Below are 27,993 nucleotides of genomic sequence, written 5' to 3'. Positions count from 1 at the left end.
TTCTCTCCGAATGGGGGAGAGGATCGGTAGTGCCAAAGGTCGTCCCGTTGCCTTTTCGTGTTTGTATGGGGTCACGGGTCGTCCACCGATAAGATAAACGCGAAAACGTCCCTCCTCCAGCGATTGTCGGTCATGATTCTTACACTACAATTCAACGAATACCATATTTATTGCTGCTCGTGGATCGATTAATTGCCAACCGAAACTATACCGATCTTCGGTTTCATTTGCTTTAAAGATCCTGAACGCCGGAGGTTCCTTCCGATATTTATACTGGTTTCTCTCCTCTCCTGCTTATGTATCGCGTGCATCTTTTACCTGCAACTGCAGTTAAGTTCGGATAACAAAAGGTTCGGGCATTCTTGAGGGCAAAGGTTCTGACCAAAATAGTTTCCCCAGAAACATTATAATAAGGTCTCATACCCTTTTGATATGATTCGTTACCGAAAACCAGAGTTGTGTTGTATTACAATTGAATTACTTCACGGATTATAATTAAAAAGTATTTGTCAATTACATTTTATTTCAATTATATTGTATTTCTATATTGTATTTCTATATTGTATTAATGTAATCACATTAATCGAATTAATTAAATTAAGTGAAAGCTTCGAATTACGTAATACAATTGCAATGTAAACAACATATTTAAATTAACACAACTCTGCCGATAAGTATATGTATACTTACATATTGACTTCTTGGAAAGTTTGTTGAATTTTTTTGTTGTTTTAGAACATATAAAATTCTGTTAGACAATGGTTACTATACGTCGTACAATAAAACGTCACGTGTACGGGCCGGTTGAACAACACACTGAAACGGTATTGCGTGGGGTCAATTACACTGCGATGCATAAATATTACTGCACCAAGGGAAGACGAATTAACCTGCTGATTGGGGAAGACGAGCCAACCCGTGGTTCGATTCATTTATTCATCCGCGTCTACCGACCGACTATATTTTATTGTCGATTGTCTTTTTGCCTGTCCCTGTTCCTTTCGCTCGAAACCCATTACTAATCTTCATTGTATAGCCGAGATCCGGTTTGGCGAAGCATCTCTGGCATGCACGAATCGGATCGTTGCTAAGGTATCAGTTATGGCGAAATTAAAAATAATAATAATAAGCTAATCTCTTGCGTTACAATATAACTAAAATTGCCAGACTGTTCTTGTACGAAATTATTAAATCTATATAACTGTAAAAAAATCTCGAAACACAGAAGACATAGAAAGTTGAAATTTGGTACACAAAGGGTTAGTCCAAAGAGATGCACCAATATATGTTTTTATCCAGGAAATCCTTCAGGATCTAGTGCTAAAAATAAATTAGTGGCATATACCTTCAGAAATAAGCCAGTCGTTAATTTTTCAACAGGAATTATGCTAGTAATTTATATAAAATTTAAAGGTATATTGGCAATTTGGGCTATTAGCTCCAAGTATAGATCAATTATCGTATGCAATCCAAGTATATCCACGTCGAAGCAAAAATCTGCATATTTCAAAATGTGTACGAGCTGCTGGACAAAGGTTAGAAACTTATTTCCACGATGGCTGACGTAAACAAACATTTTTTTTCGCGCGCGATATAGCGTTCGTGCATTTTCTCTAACGAATTATACGTCATCTTAATTCGAACATTCATCAAACTTGGTAGAATTGAGATAGAGAAAATATCTGAGAATGAAAATTATATACATTTCCGATTCCTTTTCGAAACATAATATTCCAACAGTTTCCGGTAAGAGCATTCGTCATCAATCGAATGCATCGTTTCTCTATCGATTCCTTCTTCAATTTACAATTAGCAAATTTCGACACGCAAGAAACGGTGCTGTATACATTTAAAAATGCGTCTTTATAATCGGGATTGTTTCTTTAGGTAATGGCTAACTTGTCAATAGAAAATTATGCCATTTCAACGCGTAGTTTTCCTCAAAATAATAACAAAACGATCAAGGACTGTTGTTCTGTTTTATCATATGCAGGCACTGTCCTGTCTGGTTCAGAATGGACGAATCAGAGATACGTCACGTGACCAACTGCGCCCCTGCAACAATGGCGTCACAAGAACACACAAAAATCATGGACATACTGAAATTATTCATAACAGAGAGTATACGAGAGTGCTCACGCCCGGAGCGCTGCCACCGACGATAACTCTAAAACACCATTACTGTCGTACTAAGACGTTAGCGTTGACTTACTTGTGTAACGTTTACAAAATATTAAAAAATGATGTTTTGTCAACTTTTTTATCTGGGCATGTAAAAGACGGCCTTGTGAAAAGACGATCGGCCGAGGCTTCGTAGGTAACGCCGCACAGTGGGTAAAGTTGTCCTAACTTGATTCAAAATCAAAGAACTTTCGATAGAAATGAGGTAGAGTGATGAATTTTTTTTTTAAATTAAAGCTGAAACTTTGCAGAATATGGGAAAATAGGGAGATTGCGGTTTTAACCTTGAGAAAATCCGTTAAACTTGCACAATTTCAAGAAAAATAAATCCTGAACTTAAGTACTCTCAAAGAAATATAATACTTGAATGAAAACAAATATATAGGTAATAACAATTCGCAGTCTGAAATATTTTGCATTTTACTATTGTTGTTAATTTTTCATGCTACATAGGCTTCAGTGATACATCTTTTTTCAGAAATTCGGACCGAAGTACACGAGATAACACGTTTTCGGGAATATCAGCGTTCAATGCTTGCAAGCTCATCTCCATAAAAGAATTACTTTCAGCTTGAGTTCCTGCTTGAACTGAACTATCAGAATGCAACGTCTTCTTATTTACCTTTGGGGATAATCTGTCTGTGTTAAACTCCTCTTTAATATTCTCGGCACATTCGTGCGTTGTAGTTTGCGTACAAATCTCTTCCTTGATATTTTTACCTTTTCTTACACTGTCTAATATAGATCCTTCGTCATTCGTGACGTCAAACATATCAAAAGATTGCACATTCAGATTCTTTATTATCTCTGTTATATCGTCTGTAGACGGAATCATCTGTTTAGACCTGGATTCGCCATTTTTAAAATTCTCTTCTGCATTCGTGATGTAACTTTCCAAATAATCTTCGATTTCCGATTTCTGCGACTTCAACAGAACATCGCATAAATTCCCTTTCTTAAAGTTTGGCGTCGACTTGCTGCTCGGTCTGGTAACAGGCTTACTTCTTTGACATTGTTTATTTGTTAGAAGAGATCTGCCACCCAAGTATTTCTCTGTCGATAAGTTTGTATAAGATCCGTGCGGCAAAAGAGAGTGTTTTGTACTATTATCGATTGATTTCCTGTTAGTAGATTTAGTCGTTGTCCTCGGAAACAGTGCATCTTTGATTTTATCTGCTTTTTCCTGGATCGCTGACTCTGAGGCTTCTAATAACTTCGTTGCGCCTCGTTGCAGAAATTGATTTGATTTTGGATCCAGGTACGATTTTTGGATCCGCTCTATTTCTCGTGTCATATCATCCAGTGTGTCGTATAACTTTTTCGTCGTCGAACTGGACATGAAAGTTTTGCTTCTCCAGTCTCCATTGTGCGACCTCAACGACTGCCATTCGGATTTTACCTTCTCCACTTCGTGATCTATGTCGCTAATCAGATTTCGTTTCCCTTCAAAGCAATAGTGATTTTTGTACATGAAACAATAATTAACAATTGGCCTATCGATAAGTTTACCGGGGAATGTTACTATTAATTATCAAACTGGAAGTCATTGTAACTCACAGTAGCACACCTGATTTCAAAAACTATTGGGTTGGCAAGTAATTTCGTTATTTTAAGGTGAAAGAGAACCCAATTTTTTTATTCAAGCAATGAACTTTAATGAATAAGATATTTTCCGTTTTGTTCGATGATCTTTTGCCAAAAAGAACAAATAAGGAAATATTTGATTGATTAAGGTTCATCGCTTGAATAAAGTAATTCGGTTTTATTTTCCTTAAAATACCGAAATTACCTTCTTGCCAACCCAATAGTTCAAAGAAAAGGAATATTTTTATGTGACACATGAAGCTTATTGAGAAAGATGAAGAAACCTAAAAAAATAATTACTAGGCTGCGGATCGTTTACAACGAATAAAAATTGTTAGCATAGTTAATATAGAAGTTATAAAGAATACGAATGAAAAGTCTTGCGCTTCTTACTACGATTTTTCATCGATCGCTGATTCGTTTCAGCTTCTTGACACTTTATGTTAGGCAAGTTAGTATTCTTCTTGCAATTTGCAAAATCCTCCTTCTCTAAATTCACCGACGCTGAACCGGATCGAAATTGTAATTTCGGTAATGTTGTGGAAGCATGATCGTGAATATTGCTGTGACTATCTGGAACAGTAGAATGATTGAAATATTTTATACAAATTCATACTTTCTTATTTCGTCATACCTCCTTGACCAACATTGGACGAATTTAGACTTCCCTTTGGTATTTTCGCGCTAGGGGAAATCGTTTTCGATGTTGCGAATGGATTGAACTCGTACACGAAATTGTGCGTTGCTGTGACCCTTGTGATTGGTCTTCTTACGTTCTTTTGGAAGTTTCCTGTAGGCTTTTAATATTTTTTGTGAAGTTAGACTCGATTTCGAAAAGAATTTACGTGTCAAGATATCACGACAATAATAGCAGCTGAAGAAATTGAAATTCATTTATTTTACACTGAAATCGCTTGCAGCTTTTTTGCACTCCTAATTCACTCTTTTGCAAGTCAAATATACCCTTTTGCAAATCAATTTCCCCTTGTTGCAGACTCGAAGAGAGAATTATTGTGAATTATATTTGTTAAGCATTATTGCACTTGTGATAGAAAGCATCTAACTTTGTTTAACCTCCATCCTGGTTCACTCGAATGCGGATAGGTCCGCAGCTTCTCCCGTGTAGAAAATTGTTTGGTCTTGTGTTGCTCCACGTCTGAGTCGGATCTTTCGCGATTGGTTATCGACTGCGATTTCGCTGATTCTTTTCGATTAACCTTGACGAAACGTGGCCTACGAAAATCTGTTAATTAGTTCTCAATGCAAGTAGCATTTTTACAAGTAACATCACAGAGGCCTTTTCACTGGTTTGCTTGATCAGTAGACTGCACAAATGTTAATGTGTTATAATTTAAAATAAAGATGCATTTGTGTTTCGTACAATTTATATTTTATTTTCCATAAAGATCTGCAGTCTTATTACCAGCATTATGAAGAGAACGTGTTGATCAAATAAGAACGTACTTGTTATGAAAATTGACTCGAGCGTACTCTTCTACAATTCGTTCAGGGTTAACAAAGTGTTTGAAGTTAAACAGAACTTTGTCCCCTTTCTTGAAGAAAATTGGCCCAGCGAAAACAGGCTTCCTCTTAGTCGAGCTCCAAATAGATTTGCATAACTTCTTATATTCCCTGAAATACGATCATTCAGAAAAAAAAATAGTAGAACTGCATGATCTAAGAAACAACACAGAGACAAGACTTTTACATGTACATACTTGACGTGTTGGGAGGGCAGACTTTTGTCTTTCAATTCATTAGTACTTTGTGTCTGCTCCTTTATAAGTATCCGTTGTTCGGTAGATCCGATAAAAACTGACAATCCGTTGATACGTTTACTCTCTTTCCGATTTTGTTCGCTCGATGACGGTGTATCAAGATTCACCGGCAAAAATGCTGGGGTGATGTGCGATTTCTTGCAATGCGGAAACTCTCCAACAGATTTCGCCAGTTCTGGGAATAATTTATCCTTGAGTTTAGATTTTCAAACGAACCATTAATCTAGAATGATAACCTGTACATGCTTGTCAAAAATAACGTTCGCCTAAAACAAAATGAAGATGGTTACCGATGTGCTTTTGCTCAACGTGCGCTTCTGCCCATCAAAACATTTTTGCCATGCTTTTCACAATCCTTGTTGTCAGCTTGATGTGGAAGAAGTTTTTACGGAACATTTTTAAAAAAATATTTTAACATAAATGTCCGAACATTAGTCACGTTGGAAACATTCCATGTTTTCTTTCAATATATATGTACGTATCATTCAACTTCTACAAAAAGGCTATAGATAAAAATATATATATATGCAGTTTCGTCAGACACCCTGTACATAAATAGAGGACAATATCATTTAATAGAGTGCGGGTCTTTATGCATTTATGGCTTATGGAAATGTTCAAAAAAGGCTAGAATATAAAGTTCGACAGAATTTTGTACAATTTTTATTTGTTTTAGATCTACAGAGGCTGTTCCCATTAAAAATAGAATTTCGTGTCATTCCACTTTCTTAAAATTTGTCTACAAAAATTGGAAAATGAATAACATCCGCAGTCTATTTATGAAAGACATTTGTAAGTTCCGTTGGAAACATTTCATATTTCCTTTGAACGTGGAACAAGATTATAAATAAAAATAAATATATGCATTTTCGTCGGACACCCTGTACATAAATAGAGGACAATATCATTTTGCATTTCACAGGAAATTTGCAGTTTATGAAAAACATTTGTAAGTCCCGTTGGAAACATTTCATATTTCCTTTGAACGTCGAACAAGATTATAAATAAAAATAAATATATGTATTTTTATCAGACACCCCCTGTACATAAATAGAGAACAACATCATGTTGCATTCCACAAGAAGTTTGCCGTTTACGAGAAACATTTGTGAGTGCGTGTGACAGCAATGCTCCAATATTCCCCTAAACCTCCTGTCTAATTCAAAATTCAATTCTGAACGATAGAAAATGTTGGTCAATTTCTTCATCAGTTCACCGACTTGTCTCACGGTATCATAAAATATCGTGACAATGAATTCGGTATGGTTGACGTCGCCGTTCGTCAAGTTTAACACCGACACATTGATTTACAACGAGACCTTGTGCCCGGAGACACACTTCCTGAACAAATTTGCAAGAGATAAACACAGAACGGAGGATCAAAACACGTCGACGAACAATGAGCGACAGGGGAACTTCACCGTAGTGCCGAGCTATTCCTCCAACTCAAATTTACTATCGCAGGACGGAACGCGGGATGAGAATATCGAGGAAAATTTTACGATGACAGTGAACGGTTCATCTTGCTTGAAAATTGACTCGAAGATAATTTCGAGAAAAACGAAATCCAAAAGCACCCTGTCCGAGAGAAGTGTTCATTCGCGAAATGTTGCAAGCTATTCGAAAATCACCGACGAAGCTCCCAACAAAATTCGTGAGGTTAATGTTGAAACAGAACTTTCTAGCTCGAACAGAACGAGAAGCATTAATTATTCGAAGATGAAGAATGATGTAGCAGAAGACGTAGAAAACGATCTTCCGAACTGTCCTTTCGAGTTGGTGCAGATTTATCCTGGAAACAAAGAGAACATTAACGATCTTGGCAGAACCTTCTCCGATATAAGTCGAGAAGGAAGCTCGCTGGCAAGTTTCCCGAAGGAGACGAAGAAATCTTCGAAATCCGGAGTTGCTGAAAACGATGCAGCTCCGTTAACACAAGTCAAATGTGGACAATGCGATGAATCCTGTGAGTCGTGCGTGTGTCATAACGAGTCGAAAGCCGCGGAAGATGACGAAGAAAAGAACGAAACCTTTAAATTGAGTATAGTGAGAGATATAGACTCTACGACGTCTTCCGATGACAGTGAGACATCACGTTCGACGGCGAAAGGGAAGAAACGTTCGACAGAGAGATCAAGGAAAGTTCTGAAAAGATCCGAAGAGCTTATGAATTATCTGGACCATAATAAAAAGAAAATGGATTCTGTAAATGATTCTCAGACATCGAGATCTCGAAAAGCGTGTACGGAGTACGATGAAACGAGATCTTTCGTAAGCGAGTCTGAGAAAACTCTGATAGAAGATTTGATTGGAATGGAAGAACGGAAAGACAAAGTGATCTCTTCTTTAGTAGAAGCAGACGTGTGTAACACTGACGTGTTCGATAATAATAATATGACAAAATCTAGATGTGAGCCATCCAGCGTTAACAATAGTTCGGATAACGATTTCTACCGAAGAAACAGCACAGTGATCGACGCGAACAGAAGAAAATTGGATTCTGATATGGAAAGTATAAACTTTAAAGAGAATTTGCAGACTGTTACCGAAAGAAGAGAGGAAGGGAAAAATATTTTGAATAAAATTGGAACGATGCGAGAAAACGATAGGCAAAATGGAGGAAATCGAACTGGAGAGAGAAAGATTACGGAATATGCTATTGATGATGCCAGCAATGGAATGATTGAAAAGAGTGCGCCGTTCAGTGTTGATTATGGGAATATAAAAATATGCAATTTGTTGTCGAGAATTCACGAACAGTTGTATAATAATTTTCAAAAAATGGAGAACATTTGGATACTGCTGCAGGACACGAGTCCGATCGATTCGGTTCGTTCGGCGATGCCTCTGCGGCTCCTTATCAGAATTATTTCCAGGTATTTAGAATTATTTTTCCGTTGTTTAAGGAATTTTATCTACACGATTTTTTGAATAATTTTTCCGAAGTTGAAAGAATTTTATCGACACGATTTTGAATAATTTTTCCGATGTTTAAAGAATTTTGTCTACACGATTTTGAATAATTTTTCTGATGTTTAAGGAATTTTTTATCTGCACGATTTTGAATAACTTTTCTATACAGGTGCAAAAGTTACATTCACGACTCACACGACAGCCATAAAGCTGAGTCAAAAATAGCTAAATGCTTGTTGAGTTTGGTCATCGACTTAGCGAAATCAGTGGATCAGAATAAACTGGCTGTGGAAAGACAAGGTACCAGTTATTTATACTTTTTTTAACACTAGGTTTACGGAGCTCTAGAAATAACTATTTCACATTATTTTATAAACATAACACATATGTGTCTATCCAAATTTTTGCCCATTTTTCAAATAATATATACCCAAAGAAATAAATTCGGTAAATATAATTCCTCAGCGAAGCATCTTTACAATCTTAATGATCGCTAATTCAGAATATTAGAACCCGTCGTTTTGACGTAAACCTAGTGGTAAAGAAAAACTATGTATAATATTTATAATATTAACATTTTTATAGAGCAACAGTTGGAGGGTCTCCTACTGAAATTATGTCAAGAAAAGAATATGTACAAAAAGGTGAGTTGTAGAGGATGAATCGAAATTGAGTATATCTAATGAATAGATTACTTTTAGAGAATAATGATCAACGAAGTTGTTTCGGTTTGGAATCACGTGCTACGCGAAATAAGTGACATAATGCAAGACATTTCGGATAAACTGAGAACCGTTATAACCGAGAGCGAAGAAAAGGAGAACGTTCGAAACCAAAGGCAATTAAGTTAATTCAGTTAATAGCAGAGTTGGGCAAAAATTTAATCAACGATTGACGATTAAATTTCTACTTCAATCGTTAATCGCAATTAACAATTAATCTCCTAGTTTAGTCGTTAATTGTGGTTAACGATTAAGTACTTATAAATCGTTAATTGCGATTAACGATTACATTTCTTTCAATCGTAATCGTCAATCGGATAATTGATTAATGATTAACTGCTGAAACTTCGAAATGAAATATGGAATCAAAACTGTATGAATACTGAAAGAAATGTAAACAGAGTTTTTGTTGAGATATATTTCTATCTCCCTCCTTATTACAATTTATAGATATACCGTATGGCGATGAACTTCATCAATCGATTGAATAAATCGCCGATTTTTCGATGATTTCTTCTTTTAATCAACGATTGACGATTAACTTCATCAATCGATTGAATCAATCGCCGACTTTTCGATGATTTCTTCCTTTAATCAACGATTGACGATTAACTTCATCAATCGATTGAATCAATCGCCGATTTTTCAATGATTACTTTCTTAATCGTACACATTAATCAATCAATCTTGATTAAAATTTTAGTCGATTAATGCCCAACTCTGGTTAATAGCAACACTTTCAATGAACTCGTACATTTGTAATGATTAACACTGACCGTACCGCGACCGGCCAAATGACCGGTTTCACATTGTTTATTTTTTAATTATTGAAACTACGAAGATGCTTCCATCAGAAATTATTCAATATTATTATTCTACATTATTATAAAAACTGTGAAAAATCTAAATAAGTTCAGCCTTGTAATTTTTCTAAACAATATATATTCGATATATTTTGTACCCGGTACGGTTAGTGTTAACAAAATGTTCAATTGGTAAAGCTCTAGGCGGAAAGATGGCGTGGTCGAATCGAGAGGTCCAAAAGCGAGCCTGATCAGGAAAGAGAGTAACATTGAAACGCAGATGGCTGTTACTTTGAACAAACATAATGCAATAAAGTCACCGAAGGCGAAAACGACGACGAAATTCGCAAACACTCCAAGACACCAAGATGTGGAGAAACTCTCGTATGCTGAACCACTCAGAATTGGTGAAGGAAAAATGACGGACATTAGCTTGAGTAGATACAACGCAACGAAGCACCCGAAATCTAAACCGTCGACGAAATCGTTGAACATTCAAAGGTACCAAGACATAGAGAGAATCTCGTATAACGAACCAGTGAAAAATATTGAGAGAAAAATGCACGACAACATTAGCTTGAGTAGATACAACGCAACGAAACACCCAAAGTCTAAACCATCGACGAAATCGTTGAACATCCAGAGATATCAGGATGTAGAGAAACTCTCATTTAATGAACCAGTGAAAATCGTTGAAAGAAAAGTAAACGACAGCGCTCGCTATTCTGAGAAAGGCAAACTGCTCAAGAAGCCCACGCAAAGCGTGAACTTTGAACAATCGCGACTGCCAATGCCTCGACAAAAGTATCGCGTTGCTAATAATCAACAACCGGTGTGGAGACCGGGTGGTACGGTGAAACTTCCTTCCTCGAGCAGTGCTACAACATTGGCACTGAAAAATCGGCAATTACTTGCGCAATCTAGCGAGAGATCTAATCAGTTAACAGATAATATCAAGTAAAAGTTTTATGAAATTTTATAGTACTATACAGGATGAGTCTTTTATCAAGAAGCGTTTATCAAGAAATTATAATGTGTTCAATGTAAAAAATGTATTATGCGATGAAATGAAATTTTGTTTAACTACTGCGCTGCTCACAATCGTTGCAGAACATTTTTCTTTTGCATGAAGATCCGCAGTCTAGTCGTAAGTCATTTGTTGTACGAGAAAATGTTTGGAAGAAAAATTGCATGGTTTCCTGGGGACATACAGTGCTCTAATAAATAAAAGTTTTAACTTAGAATGAATAGCTACCGAGATATTTCTAAAACATGTTCTAAGTTCCACTTTGTATAAAACTTTCTTGCGCAGAATTTCATAATTTATCCGAATTCGAGAGAAAATATCAGACATTCCATTTAGAAAGCTGAAGGTGATCCTCGTATCTGTGTAAAGAAGCAATATTATAAAAAAACAAATCACAGCACTGTGTGTGCCCCAAGAAATCATGCAACTTTTGTCCGAAACATTTTTTCGTAGAACAAATAACACACGAGTAGACTGCGGATCTTTATGCAAAAGAAAAATGTTTTGCAACGATTGTGGGCAGCGCAGGAGTGAAATAAAAATTCATTTCATCGCATAATAGATGTTTTACATTGAAAAGCTCATAACTAGACAGCGGATCTTTATGCAAAATAAAAATGTTGTATCTGAGTTGCAACAAACTGGAGTATAGTAGAAATTTAATTTTCCACTGTGAACATGTTTAAATTGTTTTTAATTATGCTTTTTAGTAATTATGTTTAGAATGATTTTAATTATGTTTAAAACAGCGGATCTTTATGCAGAATAAAAATGTTGTATCTGAATTGCAACAAACTGGAGTGAAGTAGAAATTTAATTTTCCTCTGTGAACATGTTTAAAATGTTTTTAATTATGTTTTTTAGTAATTATGTTTAGAACAGAAGATCTTTATGCAAAATAAAAATTTTGTACCCGAATTGCAACAAACTGGAGTAAAGTAGAAATTTACTTTCTCTCTGAATATGTTTAAAATGTTTTTAATTATGTTTCAAACAGCGGATCTTTATGCAAAATAAAAATTTGGTATCTGAATTGCAACAAACTGGAGTAAAGTAGAAATTTACTTTCTCTCTGAATATGTTTAAAATGTTTTTAATTATTTTTCAAACAGCGGATCTTTATGCAAAATAAAAATTTGGTATATGAATTACAACAAACTGGAGTAAAGTAGAAATTTACTTTCTCTCTGAATATGTTTAAAATGTTTTTAATTATGTTTCAAACAGCGGATCTTTATGCAAAATAAAAATTTTGTACCTGAATTGCAACAAACTGGAGTAAAATAGAAATTTACTTTCTCTCTGAATGTGTTTAATAGGTTGAAAATAATATCATAGTATTTTAAAATTCTTCACTATTTTTACTGTCTTATATTGCACCTATTCAGTTATGTCATAAATGCATCAAATCCACTGTCTAATCATAACAATATTCTTAGATTTTTCTAATATTTTACTGTTTTATAGTTCACCCAGCCAATTTCTTGATAAATGCATAAAACTCCACAATCTTCTTACGAGTTATTCGAGGTCGTCACGTTACGAGACTCGCTCTGTATTTTGAAGGTTAAACAAATCATTATTATAGCGATGATACTCTTTACAGGGAAGGGAAACATGGACGAACAGGCGAGTCCAAAAAGAAGGTACCTAATTCAGCAATAGACTTCTCGAAACAGTCGAGCAGAAAATACATAATGAATCCAGAAAGTACACCTAAGTTAAAACCGAAATCAAGAGTATTGAAAGTGTGTTTCAAAGAAGAAAATGGATCCTCTTGCCGCTCAGAGTCCACATGCTCCGAGAGAACATTGTCCGAACGGGTGAATCGGCAGAAAACCTCTAAAGAAGCGAAAGTGTTGAAACTGTTAGAAGAGATAATAAAATCTGGCCCAGCTGATAAACGAGACAAGAAAATTGCAAATAAATCAATGATTGATCATGATCAAAACGAGACAAATTCGATTGATCCCGAACGATCGACGAAGCCAATTTCGATCGAAGAAGAAATGGAGATTCCGCAGGATGAGCCAACGAGAGACATCGATCCGAATGAAGTTCGTCAAAGTCGATCTAAAGACGCTGAAGTGTTCGATGAAGTTCAGCAATTGATAGAAAAGATACCCGAATGTCCTCTGACAGTGATTCCTCCGACAGATTTGTCTTCGTCCTCGATTATCAAAAATCAGGCTATGGATTCGACATCGAGCGTTCATCTTGAAAGCTCGCGATCCAAGAATAACTCTAATTTCACTTGTAGAACTACCACAGACTGCGCGACAGAGTTGAAGCCTAACTCGAGTTACACAGTTGAATCCACGAGTTTTGCATCCCAAAAAGTTAAACCGGAAAGACAGAAAAATTCGTCGTCCGTCAACGTATGCTCGAATTCGCAAACGATGTCTTCAACCATGCTGAGGGAGTTTCTTCGTGGCCAAAGGGTGGACGTTGACTGCTTGAACAAGGCCGAGGAATGCGTGAAAGACAGGCGGAAGTGGCGTGGTTGCTTGAAGACGAAGTCCGTGAGTTTAGCGGACGTGGTGACGTCTAACAGACAACATGGAACATGCTCTGAAGATCCAAAAGAAAGTTGTTGTTGTCGGGGAGACACGTTGAAAGGGATCGTGCTGAGTTGCGAACGGAACTCCGAAGATTTGGAAGACGCTATGAAGAGCTTAGATGGAAATTGTAAAGACAACCTGAGACTTTCGGAGAAAAGAGGTAATTCAACGGGCACAGAGACGAACAACGAAAATTCGTCTGTTCAGACGAAGAGCGTACAGATAATCATCGAGGAGGATGCTCCATTGAAGCAGGAACGCCAGAAAAATGAACTGAACGCAGTTAGGGATTCGATGACGGTTAAAACGGAAAGACAGAAGAACTCTTCGTCCATCAATGGATGCTCGAATTCGCAAACGATGTCGTTAACCATGCTGAAGGAGTTTCTTCGTGGCCAAGGGGTGGACGTTGATTTGTTGAACAAGGCTGAGCAATGCGTGAGAGACAGGCGGAAGTGGCGTGGCTGCTTGAAGACGAAGTCTGTGAGTTTAGCGGACGTCGCCACGTCTAACAGACAACAGAGTAAATGTTCTGAAGTTCCAACAGAGGGAGACATGTTGAAAGATCTGGAAGATGCTTCGAAGCTTCTTGCACCTGAGAAAAAGGATACTTCAACGGTCACGGAGACGAATAACAAGGATTCGTCTGCTCAGACGAGACTTCGGGAGACGCAGACGAAGGGCATACAAATAATCATCGAGGAGGATGGTCCATTGAAAGAAGAAACAGAAACGATGGAGACACAGACGGAAATGATTTCGATCAAACACACTGGGACCGATTGTTGCAGGGAAATGACCGAAGCTGCAGATAAAAGTAACTTGACAGATGCTTCGTCGATGACAGAATCGACTAAGGTTAAAGACAGCGTTACGGAAACTGCGCGAGTGTCCTACGTCGCGAAACTGACGGCTACAGAACAGTCTAAGACTGATCTGAAGGAAGAAATTAGCGATAAGAATGCAGCAAAGTTTGTTGAAATATGGAATGAAATGGGTTCTAAAAAAATGTGTGTTGAAGGAAAACCTCGTTGTCTGAGAAGATGTAATTCGAGCGACAGAGCTCTGGCGCGCGAACAAAATGGCACCGGTTGCGAGTTAGGTTTCCGCGAATCGGACTCGTCAACGTCGTCATGCTGCTCGCAATTTCCAGGATGTTGTAAACTTTCGAATTGCTGTGCGATGATAGACTCGGAGTTGAATAGTTTCGATAGAGTCATTTCTTCGGAGACGATCGCGACTCTACAGAGCGCTGCGATTAGAGCGAGAAATATGTACAGGGCTATTTACATGTACCAACAGCATATGGAGAGTAAGATGAAAGAAGAAGAAGAAGAAGAGAAGAAGTTTGAGAAGACAGAGATATGCGAACAGTCGAAGGACCTGTCGGCTGTCGACAGTATCGACGTTATTGTGAAAGATAGTTACCATTCTTGCAAGTATGACATCGAGATCTTATCACGAGCGGAAATCGCGTCGTTGAGCGACGAGTCTGAATACGAAACTTCGGAATTGGTTTCAATGCCGGTTACAATTGTCTCACACAATGAAAGGGACGTGTCCGACGAAGCGGATTTGCAAGTTTGTAGAAAATCGTCGAGCGGTGCTGTCTTGAAAGTTGTGGAATCTTTAATGGAACTGTTGATTCAAAAGATGGGCGATGTGAAAATGACGGATATAGATTGTGTCCGAACGGTCTCGGGCAGAACTTGTTCGAAGGTCCACATAGCATTTTCGAAAAAGAAGAATGGGAAAAATGAATGTTCAATTTCACCGTTTTCTAGGCAAAACCTGCTGATGCTCGTTTATGGTGTCGTCTGCTCAACTGTGTTTTGGTGTTTGCAATTCACGATCACCTGTGACGTTGTACTGTGACTTGTGCCGTTGTTGTATCATTTGTTTCGCTTTGGTCGGTTTTAATATGTTTGTAAATGTGTTGTGATATTGCCCGATTTGTAGTTTGATTATTTTGTTGTCTAAATATCGGATTGTGTGTGCATACAAGAAATAGTGATATTAAAATAATAGAATTAACCAATTTCGTTAAGGTAATTTAATTCTTCGAGTGTTTTTACTTTGAATTCCATTGAGTACTTTATTTTGATTTGCGGGGAATAATAATTGATCGTTTATGTAAAATATTTATCGTAATATTACAATAGCTATATAGTAATAAATGCTAACGATCATCTGTATCAGGAAGCTAATTATTATTAATCAATAGAGGAAATCATTTATCATTCCTCGCATATTATCATTCTCATTTATGTCACGGAGTAATACATCAGTTCGATCCCAGTTATTCTTAGGTTCGCTATACTCACTTCGATTAGACAATCTCTTGCTTAAGAAATGATTTCATACTCTGTCGTGGAAAGGAATCAGCAAGCATAACCCTGATATGTTCTTGCAAGCGGATCTTTATGGAAGATAAAAATTTTCCACCTGGATTTCAACAATCGGAGTGAAATAGAAATTTTTTTCTGTATATGTTCGATAGGTTGAAAATAATATAACAGTGTTTTTAAATTCTTCTAATGCGATACAAATGTGATAAGAAATAAAAATAAACATTTATATATACAAATACAAGAAATGAAGTAGCAAAATGACGGGGTACAACGACGTGCTCTTATCAATAATTAGACTGCGGATCTTTTTATGCAAAATAAGAATTGTCTGTATCGATTGCAAGAAATGGAAACTAAATTCAATGTTATTTCTTCCCTCTTTTTAATTTTATCTACTCAATTTTGCTACAAATGCATGAAGATCCGCGCAGTCTAATAATATAACAACCTATATTGTTTTTGTATGAAACCTTGTACATAGAAATAACGCGACACGTAACTGAATGTTTCTATATTTTTTTGGAACAGTTAGGTGCACGCACGTCAATATAGATAAACGTTTAAGGTTTTCCTATAAATCGTCTGATTCCATTAGCAAATTAATTCTCAGACACGATCAAAAATACCAATGGAAGACAAGTTTTACTCGTCTTCGTCGAGAACGTCGATGGAAGCTGATCCTGTGATGTCCAGCAACTGCGTGGAGGTAAAGGTTGCGATGATCTTTTGTGGTCCAGACTTTTGTGGGACCAATTGATGCTCCACGTAAACATGCTCTTCCGGTTCAACGTTCCGGAAAGCCAATGTCTTGTTCTTCATGAGCCCTGGACCCGCGTAATTGAATTTGCATTCTGTCAGAATCCTTCTCAAAGGATTTGTGAAGCTGAGACTGATGGTTGATGGTTTTCCTACGACGAGGTCTCCGTCAATCTAAAAAGAAAAATGATTACTTTCGATTAAAAAGTTGCACTTTTTATTTTGTTCATTATAACCTGGTATTTAGAACCAATGGAAAAATATAGTTCATAGAAAGTCAAGGCACTGGTAAATAATCAATTGTTTTACCTTGACTACGATGTTGGGTTTCAAGACTTGGAAATCGTCCTCGTCAGCCCATGTCTGTCTGGTTTCCTTGACCGTAGCAATGCAGTATAGCTTCATAATGCAATACTCCACCAGCTTATCCAGATAGTCATCCTCCGTGACTGTGAGCCGCAATTGTTCGCCTAATCAAACGATACGTAACAACTTTATCGAGTTTTAATTCTTGTAGACTGTTCAGATCAATGTAGCCTGACCAGAGTATTTAAAAACCTTCGAATCTTCTCGTAGAAACTTGTAAATAAGTTTTAGGGGGGTGGAAGTGTAGACTCGTTTCCAGGATTGCAAGGCTGCGGGATGCGCGTTCTCATTTCTCGATAATAATCAAAGATGGGGTTTTTCAGAGGTCAAAACGGTAGATAAAAGATCAATCTAGGTCGCAGTCGGCCTCAAATGTTCTATTTTTACGGTTACGAGGTGTAATTTTAGGTGTAATTTCAGTAATTTGTAATCTAGGTCGCAGTCGGCTTCAAAAGTTCTATTTTTACGTTTACGAGGCGTAATTTTAGGTGTAATTTGTAACCTAGGCCGCAGTCAACCTCAAAAGTTCTATTTTTATGGTTGCGAGGCGTAATTTTAGGTGTAATATCAGTAATTTGTAATCTAGGCCGCAGTCAACCTCAAAAGTTCTATTTTTACGTTTACGTGGCGTAATTTTAGGTGTAATTTGTAATCTAGGCCGCAGTCAACCTCGAAAGTTCTATTTTTACGTTTACGAGGCGTAATTTTAGGTGTAATTTGTAAACGTGAAAATAGGATTTTTGAGGGTGACTGCGACCTAGATTGATCTAGCGTTTTTGACTACTGAAAAACCCCATCTTTGGGGTGTAAAGGGACAAGGCGCAACCGGCACCTTCGCAATCCTAGAAACGAGTCTACCCTCGTAACACTAAACCTACCACGAGGGATCAAATGACCGATTTTAGTATTTTTATTTGACAATTATATATATACCTGCATTTTTTGACTCCAGTATATATTATAGTAAAAATCGCAGAAAATATAAATAAACTTAATCTTGTTATTTTTATAACACTATACACTTCAGGCACTTTGGTAGGTTTAATGTTAATAAAATCTTTTAGCGGTGGCGCTCAGGGACCATTCAACTTACGCGGAAAGCGCTGGAACGCGAATAACCGCGTAAGTCGAGAACTTACTGTATTTAAAAACCTTCGAACCTTCTCGTAGAAACTTTTAAATAAATTGCAAGCTACTAAAATTTTGAAAGCATTCCTGTGAACTCACTTGCGTGGGGTTGTAGTGTGAAATCGCCGGCAGCTCTCTTCACTAAGTTCGCCTTGACTCCGGTATAGTACACGCTACCAGCGGATAAAATTGCTTGTACAGTTCGTGGCTGGTCCGATTTATTCTTCATGTGCACAGTGACAGCGAATGGTTGACCTATATTCACGCGTTCAAGATCCTCAAGATCAAATTCAACATCCTCTTTGCCAGGAGAGGGCAGGGAATAAAATCTTTTAGCGACCTCGGTGCTACGAACTGCTCTGAACAACGTCAAACGCTCTGCTTCGGTACCTGGATCGAACAAGAACATTTGTTTCTATTCTACTAAGTTAGTGAAAAAATTCGTAGAAAGTTGGGAACGACATGTAACATTTTAAATAATAAAAATGATACATCTCCAAGAATTTCGAATGAAGCGTTCATAAAAAAAATAGAGCCCACTCCTGAACCGTATTAAAATAATGTGCTACGATGTTGAACCAACGAAAGTTGTCTACAATTTCGTAATGTTCACCCACGCACTTACGTTTACAAAACGATCATGCAAGCATACCTTCTCTTGCCTTGTACAGCGACGTTATGTCCTCTCTGTCTCTGTCGCCATTGGGATCGAAGATCCAAGGTGCTTTCGTCAGTATCATCCGTCCGATGCTATTAAAAAAGAGACATCTATTTATCGCCTTCATATCTTTATTAAGATGTTAATTTAATCCAACAATCAGTACTCAAAAAGCATTCAGGAATGTAATTATTGTGCAATTTGAAGTCCCAAGTGTTTTGCATAAATATTTCGTGGTTACGTGAAGATTATGTAAATGAACAGTGTGTGGCATTCATCACGGTTGCGCCAATGTCACGATTACCAATGCAGCAATGAATTTAGAACGAGTATAGGTGACTCAGACAAAAATTAAGTGTCTACGGAAACGATGTTTACTTTGCTGTCGAGAGGTTTTAACGACTTCACGTAATTATGTATGTTCGTATGGTAATTCTTACATCGCTCCTTGGGTGCGACTATTTTTCACAAAAGTAGGAAAATACTTTGTTCCCATCAAAATATCCGATAGTATGAACAAAAGTCTTGGTCGAAGATTGTTTGGATTGAAAGATTTTCACAAAAGTAGAGAAACACTGTTCCCATTAAAATATCTAATAGAATAAACAAAAATTCTATGAATCACAGTTTCTTGAAGATTGTTCGGATTTGGAAGATTTTCACAGAAGTAGGAAAATACTGTTTCCATCAAAATATTCAGTAGAATAAACAAAAATTCTATGAATAACAGTTTCTTGAAGATTGTTTGCATTGAAAGATTTTCACAGAAGTAGAAAAATACTGTTTCCATAAAAATATTTAGTATGATACAATAAACAAAAATTCCATGAATAACGGTTTCTTGAAGATTGTTCGAATTGAGAGACTTTTACAGAAGTAGGAAAACACTGTTCGCATCAAAATATCCGATGGTATGAACAAAAATTCTATCAATAACAATTGCTTGAAGATTGTTCGAATTGAAAGATTTTCACAGAAGTAGAAAAACACTGTTCCCATCAAAATATCCAATAGAATAAACAAAAATTCTATGAATGATCTTGAAGATTGTTCGAATTGAGAAATTTTCACAAAAGTAGGAAAACACTGTTCCCATCAAAATATCCAATAGTATAAGCAAAATTCTATGAATAACAGTTTCTTGGTCGAAGATTGTTTGACTCGAAAGAAACAGTCTGTTTCAAGTCCTTGCGTTGATTAGAAAGAAAGTCTAGATTCCGGTAAAAATTGATTTTCGCGTGTAAATACTCACTGGTACTTGTTACAGTCGATTTTCGAGTATCCCAGCTCGCTATCCGGATCTTCCTTCCATCTCATAAGATCAGCATTCACCGAAGCGACCATAAATGTCACGTCAAAATTGTATCCAACAGCTCCTTGCTTGATAGCCTCAACGGAAGCTGGACCGCATTGATAAACGCCTTCGGAGGGTTCTTGAGGAGTTGCATCGATCGCTTGCCAACCTCCATATCCTTTAGGCAAGTCTGGTCTAGCCATCCAAACGTCGTTCCAAACATGATAGTTCCAAATGGAATCCTCGCCTTCCAAATTGTTCGGATCGTACTCCAGCTCCTCGTTGTCTTTGTCGTAGTAACGATCGACCGAGAGTGAAGCGTTTGCATCGTGGGCAGATACTAAGTTCGAGATCACTCTGGATGGTATTCCAAGAGCTCGACACACTGTGGTGACTGCTCCAGCGAACACCCAACATTGTCCATATTTCACTGACTCTCCGGACTCCAAGAATTGCTCCAGGATCGGCACACTTCCGGTCCACGCGGCCGGCGCTGTGCCATCTCCGTATTCACCGTCCCAGCGACCCGTAATTACACCTTGATCGTCGTTGGAGTTTACCTGGCGATTTAATTGAATTTAATTGAATTTACAGGGTGACAAGAAATAACGGAGTTAATCATTTCTTATTATAATTCTGTCAAATCGACGAATTTTGAAAAAACCAAATAATAACAACCATAACATGGACCTTTAGTATTCATATATTTAAGAAGTTTCGAAATGGCCACCCTTTGCGCCGATACAGAGGCTCAAACGTGTCATGAAATTTTCGTCAATGGGCCACAGCTCTTCTGCCGTTATTCGGTCCCACTCCTGGTACAGAGATTTTTTCAATGACTCCAAACTTTTATGGGGCCGAGCACAGGCCCTGGCCTCCAAAATCGACCACACGCTGTAGTCCATCGGGTTGAGATTCGGTGCGTACGGCGGCCATTCCACAGATGTGATGAAACATGGAAAATGGGCTTTGCACCACTCCTGAGTCGTTTTTGCCCTGTGGGCCGGCACGGAATCCTGCTGTAACGTCCATTCCGGATCGCCGAGGTGCTATTGGGCCCACAGAAGTACGACGGCTTCGAGAATGTCCCGTCGATACACTTCTTGGTTGATTTTGACCCCTTGATCCACGAAAACCGTAGCAAATCCCATTTTCCAGGTTTCATCACATCTGCGGAATGGCCGCCGTACTCACCGGATCTCAACTCTATGGACTCCAGCGTTTGGTCGATTTTGGAGGCCAGGGCCTGTGCTCAGTCCCATGAAAGTTTCGAGTCGCTGAAAAAATCTCTGCGCCGGGTGTGGGACCGAATGACGCCAGAAGAGCTGCGGCCCATAGCCGAAAATTTCAAGACACGTTTCAAACCTCTTAAATATGTGAATACTAACGGTCTATGTTATGGTTGTTATCATTTGGTTTTTCAAAATTCGTCGATTTGACAGAATTATAATAAGAAATGTTTAACTCCGTTATTTCTTGTCACCCTGTAATTGTAATACGCTCGTCGAGTGGAAATTAATTATGTTGGGATCTAACCAATTATTAAATATTTAATAAATATTGTATATGAAGTATTACATTAATTTCATACTCATAAAATGAATAAATCATATAGAATGAAATTATTCTAGGTTGGAAGAAATGTTCAATTTTCCAGTTATAAAATAGCTCCGAGCGAAAAGGGTTAAGGATCAACGTAAATGTAGCCAATGAATATAAATTATGTTTGATTGACTTACGATTCTCGAAATGGCTCGGCACATTTTGATTGGATCTCCTCTGGATATAGCTTTAATTCCAGATCGTTCTAACAACAACTGACAAGCTGGAAGCACGCAAGCGTCGAATTGACCGAAGACCCATTCTCTGCCACGGGAACTACCCCATGGGCCAACCCATATCTTGCCAACGTCGTTTAGCACGTATTCGTCTAGCAACTGCTCGTCCTCCATAAACACCAAGTCATCTGCGAACATTTTTATACATATTATGTACACTCTGATCTCTTCATGAAACACAATGCTTTCTTTTAGAGTTCGCAGATCGTCAAACATGAAATAACACGATGTACTAATTACAGTCTGTATAAATTAACGTTGTCTCACCGTTCAACCATGGATTGAACATTTTTATACATTATGTACACTTGTACACTATGATTTCTTCATGAAACAATGCTTTTTTTTAGAGTTCGCAGATCGTGAAACATGAGATGACGTCAGGGTTATAGTAACTGGGTTAAGTTGTATGACTGCACATAAACTTCCAAGGTCTCTACTAATTACATTCTGTATAATTAAATGTTGTCAATTTACGTTCTCACATTTTACCCAGAGATTAAACATTTGTATACATCATGTACAGTATGATTTCTTCATGAAACATAATGCTTTCTTTTAGAGTTCGCAGATCGTGAAACATGAGATAACACCAGGGTGATGAAGTAACAAGATTAAGTACTTAATTAAGTACTTAAGACATGAATTAAGTTGTGTGACTGCAAATAAATATATCCACGGTCTACTAATTACATTCTGCATAAATTAACATTGTTAATTTACGTTGTCTCACCTTTCACCCACGGATTGAACAGCAGATAAATATCCCTCTCGTAGCTGTAAGTATTCGGTGCAGCCCTCCTGCCCAATGTCGTGGTCTCCACATTTAATTGCCAAACTCCAACAGGACTGTCGATCGGACTTCTAACTTCTACAGAAAGGTCTACGCCATTGACACCAATCATTCGCACACCCCATGCCTCCAAATCAGTCAGGTAAGTGTCTCTATTCGTGACTGTGTTTACACCCCTGGTGCCTCTTAGAACGTTTGGGTTTGGACCGAAGCTGAAGAGCAACCTGACGATGTCGATCTCGTCTACATAGTCACGATTGAATCTGAGAGCTACGTTGAAAGCTTGACCACGTCTGAGGACAGGGGTTGGAGGATCCAAATGCACAAGTTCATAATTGATCGTGTGGTGATCTGTTGCGTTCTCTTTTTCGTAGAGGTACACCGCTTCGACAACGAGTGGTTCTTCCGAAGACATCTCGAATGATGCGAACGCTTCGTGGAACAGAATTTAATTAAGGTGTGTCATTTATTTTTCAACTTATTATTGGACTGCGGATTTTATGCATTTATGACAAAAATGGGTGGATGTAATTTTGACTACCAGCAATGTGCAATTTTGTATTTTATGGAGGAACGTAGATAATCCCAGAATGGAACAGAGTTTAATTAAGGTGTCATTCATTTTTTAACTTATCATTAGACTGCGGATTTTATGCATTTATGACAAAAATGGGTGGATGTAATTTTGACTACCAGCAATGTGCAATTTTGTATTTTATGGAGGAACGTAGATGATCCCAGAATGGAACAGAGTTTAATTAAGGTGTCATTTATTTTTTAACTTATCATTAGACTGCGGATTTTATGCATTTATGACAAAAATGGGTGGATGTCATTTTGACTACCAGCAATGTGCAATTTTGTATTTTATGGAGGAACGTAGATAATCCCAGAATGGAACAGAGTTTAATTAAGGTGTCATTTATTTTTTAACTTATCATTAGACTGCGGATTTTATGCATTTATGACAAAAATGGATGGATTTAATTTAGAATAGTGAAAACATTAAGAGTATTTAAGAACATCCATGTGTTATTTTCAATTTATTACAATTGTTAAAGATCAGAAGAAATTTTTATATGGTTCCTGCTTCTTGTAATTGACGAAGAAAATTTTTATTTTGCATAAAGGTCCCCAGTCTACTTATTATTATTAGCGAACGTATTGTTGAATTCGTTTGCTACCAGCAATGTGCCATTTCGTATTTTGTGGAAGGAAATTAGATAATCCCATTAGATTGCAAACGTTTCATGGAACAGATTTTAATTAAGGAGTTATTTATTTTTTAACTTATCATTAGACTGCGGATTTTATGCATTTATGACAAAAATGGATGGATGTAATTTAGAATAGTGAAAACATTAAGGGTATTTAAGAACATCCATGTGTTATTTTCAATTTATTACAATTATTAAAGATTAGAAGAAATTTTTATATGGTTCCTGCTTCTTGTAATTGACGAAGAAAAATTTTATTTTGCATAAAGGTCCCTAGTCTAGTTATTATTATTAGTGGATTATTACATACATATATAAACATAGATAATCCCATTGGATTGCAAACGCTTCATGGAATAGAATTTAATTAAGGTATCATTTAATTTTAAAGTTATTATTATTAGCGAACGTATTGTTGAATATTGTTGCAATGTGCAATTTCGTACTTTGTGGAAGAAAATAAATGATCCCATTGGATCAATAATATTAGTTTAAAATTAAATAGGTTACCAAACTGGTAGCAAGTAATTGTAATAGAATCAATAGCAAAAATGAAAATCCTCTATTAAACTACCGATCTCTCAAAATGGCTGACATGTGTTGCCTAATAAAAATGGCATCATAGAGTTTACATAGATTTTCTGTGATTTTTATCATAATATTTGGATACAAAAATGTGTACAATCATTTCCAGTGATAGTATCATTATCATTTCAATAATTGTGAAATGAAAAAGCAGAAACCGGCTATTTGACCGGCGCTGGTAAGTTTGGTGTTCAAGAAAACGGTAAAATCAATTGGAACACCGTGTAGATGGACGATTTACGAGAAACTTTCATTCGTGACCTTGTACAGTAAGGTCAACAAATGAGTACGAGTTACTCCTAAGATTCTTCGAAATCTTACACACCAACGATTGTATCGTAACGAGGAAGTCAACAGAAATGAGTTGTCAATTGAACAAAATTTTTTATCATAATAAAAGCAGCATCCTGTTCGAAGAAGAAATACATCAAATAACGAATGATTCAACAAATTCATGGTGCAAATGTTTCGAGAAGACTCTGCACAGATTGTAGAATACGAAAGCAACGGCGATTAATTGCACATGTACTATTTGAGAGTTGGCAGCTACAGTTCGGAACTGTGTCGAAGTGTGTCGAAAACCAATGGCAGCTGGAGTTTCCCAGAAAGTTTTGTAACAAGAATCCCGAGGATGTAATCATCCCGGTGGGCAAGGTGAGCCCAAATTCCGTGCGTCTTTTCCTCCGCACATGGCAGTTCGGAATTTATCTTTGATTCATCAAGACGTTGTTACGTAAATATCCGGGATATGTAGCCGAACGTGAGCTGCATCGTAATAGTGCGTTTTCACCCTGGATTGGAATCGATCCGACATCGATGACTCTCGGGAATGATTCACCGGTTTGTTCGGCGAAATGCTTCGTTCCGAAAAGTCTTACTCAATTTCTACATATGCAGATCTGCTGAATTTGATGCATTCACTTTAACAACGATGACAAACACTGCATGATCTCTGCTTGGTTCACAAATAATTTTAGAAGTTCGTATAATTTGACATTTTTTCTCGATTTTAACTCGAAAATTATATACGTTTGTTCGACCTAGCATATTTCAATCTATATAGTGATTCCCATTAATATTTGGACGCTCTAAAAAAGACGATAACTTTTTTAATATTGTACTATACGATTTGAACTTTCTTCGGAAGCTAGAGCAATTAGTTTACCACAGGATGTGAAAATAAATTTTTTCAAAAATTCCATTTGGTCGTAATTGTAGAGAAAATACTAAAAGTTGCATTTTACAACTTTTTTATGCGGGCCTATATTGAAAATTTAAAAAATACGTTTTGTACATCTGTGTCAATTAAATGCACTGTGAAAGTTTCATAGAAATCGGTTGAATCGGTTAGAATCCTTAGAATTACTGCAGTTGGAGGCCGAAAATCGTGAAAAACTGCAATTTTTACCACCTTTAAACGTTTGTTGATCATTACAACGTCGGCCGATTTTCATAAAATTCTCAGGATATGTTTAAATGATACAGATCTACGAAACGTGTTCTCTAAATTTTCCATATAAGACCACATAAAAAAGTTAGAAAACAGAACTTTTAGTATTTTCTCTGCACTTCCGACAACTTGCAGATTTTTTCAAAAATTTTTGTCACGTTGTGTAGCAAATCAATTATTCTAACATCTTCAAAAATTTCAAATCGTATATTCCAATATTTAAAAAGTTATGGTTTTTGTAAGAGTGTCCGAATATTAGTGGGAGTCATTGTATCTTCTATGATTTTTTAAATTTCGTGGGCATGAAATTTATTACATTATTAATATTTAATAATTTAAAGAATATTTTGAATAATGGTATAGCAAGTTTCAGTGGCGCCTCACCACTCAAGTGAAAGGGTTAACTTTTCTTAAAAATGAAGAGTTATGGTGTGAGACGAGTTTTAAATTAATGTTCGTTGCAATTGTCTATAAAGATATCACTGAGAGTAGTACAAATTATTTCTTTTTCAATCACTGACCTTGTTCCTAATTATAATTACATCTAGTACGTCGTCATCGGTAAATTAATATGCTCGTCATTTGTATTGTAGCAAAATGAAATCATGATGGAAGTGCAGCTCTATGAATTGTATACGTTTCATTTTTATGCAAGATAAGAAATTTAATTGATAGTTTAAACGACGCTTTATTTTATAAATGATGCCTTACAGTGCTTTAAGATGCTTTACACATGCTTTTTACACAGTTTTTGAGAAGAAAAATTTTCAAATTGTTCAAGTACTATATCAACTATCCATACTAACCAACATCCTTTAACAGAAAAACATCGTCTTCTCAGCTAAAGATAGAATCAGTGCTTTAAGAATGTAATTTGCATAACTGTTAATCGCGTAAGATTTGCATAATGGCTTTATGTACTACGTTTTCTTCCTTTGGTATGAAACTACACTGTCATTCGTAGCTTATATGAATAAAGAAACTGTCAGTGACGAATTTAGTAATTATAAATTCTACTTACTCTGTTAGCAGTTCCTATTTGACGCTGAGTATTTTAGAAGGTACCTACAAAATGACAAATAATAACGAAATAATTATTTGTGAAAAGTTGAACAATGACCAGTTCTATATAGTAAAATCAACTTTTTAAAAAATGTTAAACCTCGAATCGAAGAACGCGAAAACATTTATATTTTAATTAACAGTATAAAATATTGATTTCGCGAATATCGAAAATAATAGATTACCTAAAAATAAATTTTAAATCGAAGTGAAGTATATATAAAACACGTTCATTTGTAACTAACAATTAGGCAAATAATTTATTAGAAACAAAGCGATCATTCTATTTACTGTTTCTTTAAGTTTATGTAACTTTATAATTGTTATCGACACGATTCATTTAAAAGTCATTTAGTAATGTCGAAATTAAGAAATGAAATTGAACAGGAGCTAATTTTAGAGAATTAAATGTTCTATTAACATATCACTAAAAAAAGGTGGAAAGTTCACTGAAGATAAAGATGGAAGAGATGATAATTCGATAGAAAAAACGATGGCTACAGAAGTGACACCGATCGACAGTCAACTTACACTTTCATTGCTATACTGGCATTCGAAGAGCCTCTCCCGCTTTTTATACGAGTCGCAGCTTCCTTCGAGCTGACTACAACTGCCCCGTTACAGCGATTGGCATCTGTACAGATTTCAACATTGAGCTAAGAAGTTTGGGCACTATTGATTTCAACAAAAATAGCAAATAATTATCCACGAATTTTTATTTAGTACAAACAAAGGCATACGGAATGCAATTTTCAAATAATATATTAACCCTTTGCAGTCGGCGCTATTTTAACTCGAAAAAATGAAACATTTCTTCCGATCTAGAATATTACCATTTCTTATGATTTTTGAAATTTTGCGGATATTATTTAAATTGGTATAACCAGGGACCAAAAATAACAGTTATTCTAACATTTTCTACACGA

General features: G+C 36.6%; 3 protein-coding genes across 3 annotated transcripts; 1 reads left to right on the top strand and 2 right to left on the bottom strand.

Moving 5' to 3' along the window:
* The first annotated feature begins 60 nt into the window (after positions 1-60).
* Positions 61-16,086, top strand: LOC143207244 (uncharacterized). Its single transcript, XM_076420458.1, has 6 exons — positions 61-8,419; positions 8,626-8,756; positions 9,042-9,100; positions 9,158-9,294; positions 10,180-10,938; positions 12,615-16,086. Exons 1-6 carry the CDS (start codon positions 6,795-6,797, stop codon positions 15,442-15,444), a joined length of 5,541 nt encoding a protein of 1,846 aa, XP_076276573.1. The 5' UTR covers positions 61-6,794; the 3' UTR covers positions 15,445-16,086.
* LOC143207245 (uncharacterized) lies at positions 2,571-5,998 on the bottom strand. The gene is made up of 7 exons (XM_076420459.1): positions 5,983-5,998; positions 5,484-5,718; positions 5,230-5,397; positions 4,830-4,998; positions 4,400-4,562; positions 4,159-4,338; positions 2,571-3,624 (listed from the first exon to the last, which is right to left on the bottom strand). The coding sequence occupies exons 1-7, from the start codon at positions 5,996-5,998 to the stop codon at positions 2,627-2,629; spliced, it is 1,929 nt and encodes a 642-aa protein (XP_076276574.1). The 3' UTR covers positions 2,571-2,626.
* LOC143207337 (hemocyte protein-glutamine gamma-glutamyltransferase) lies at positions 15,972-27,988 on the bottom strand. Its single transcript, XM_076420708.1, has 9 exons — positions 27,253-27,988; positions 27,029-27,070; positions 22,694-23,185; positions 21,862-22,088; positions 20,081-20,682; positions 18,823-18,920; positions 18,270-18,560; positions 16,986-17,146; positions 15,972-16,850 (listed from the first exon to the last, which is right to left on the bottom strand). Exons 3-9 carry the CDS (start codon positions 23,166-23,168, stop codon positions 16,563-16,565), a joined length of 2,142 nt encoding a protein of 713 aa, XP_076276823.1. The 5' UTR covers positions 23,169-23,185; positions 27,029-27,070; positions 27,253-27,988; the 3' UTR covers positions 15,972-16,562.
* Between the last annotated feature and the right edge of the window lie 5 nt (positions 27,989-27,993).

Source organism: Lasioglossum baleicum, chromosome 3 (assembly GCF_051020765.1).
Source record: "Lasioglossum baleicum chromosome 3, iyLasBale1, whole genome shotgun sequence".
NCBI lineage: Eukaryota > Metazoa > Arthropoda > Insecta > Hymenoptera > Halictidae > Lasioglossum > Lasioglossum baleicum.
The sequence above is the reverse complement of the archived record's forward strand: the minus strand, read 5'-3'. Positions and strand labels throughout refer to the sequence as shown.

Excerpts from the sequence above, each read along its gene's own strand:
- LOC143207245 (XM_076420459.1), bottom strand. Across the intron at positions 4,339-4,399 it reads GTCCAATGTTGGTCAAGGAG|ATAGTCACAGCAATATTCAC; the intron begins GTATGACGAAAT and ends CTACTGTTCCAG. Across the intron at positions 3,625-4,158 it reads GCGATCGATGAAAAATCGTA|GGAAACGAAATCTGATTAGC; the intron begins GTAAGAAGCGCA and ends ATTGCTTTGAAG.
- LOC143207244 (XM_076420458.1), top strand. The coding sequence starts at position 6,795 with ATGAATTCGGTATGGTTGACGTCGCCGTTCGTCAAGTTTAACACCGAC. Across the intron at positions 8,420-8,625 it reads CTTATCAGAATTATTTCCAG|GTGCAAAAGTTACATTCACG; the intron begins GTATTTAGAATT and ends TTTTCTATACAG. Across the intron at positions 10,939-12,614 it reads CAGTTAACAGATAATATCAA|GGAAGGGAAACATGGACGAA; the intron begins GTAAAAGTTTTA and ends TACTCTTTACAG.
- LOC143207337 (XM_076420708.1), bottom strand. The coding sequence starts at position 23,168 with ATGTCTTCGGAAGAACCACTCGTTGTCGAAGCGGTGTACCTCTACGAA. Across the intron at positions 20,683-21,861 it reads GCCGAGCCATTTCGAGAATC|GTAAACTCCAACGACGATCA; the intron begins GTAAGTCAATCA and ends TTAAATCGCCAG. Across the intron at positions 16,851-16,985 it reads AACCCAACATCGTAGTCAAG|ATTGACGGAGACCTCGTCGT; the intron begins GTAAAACAATTG and ends TTTTCTTTTTAG.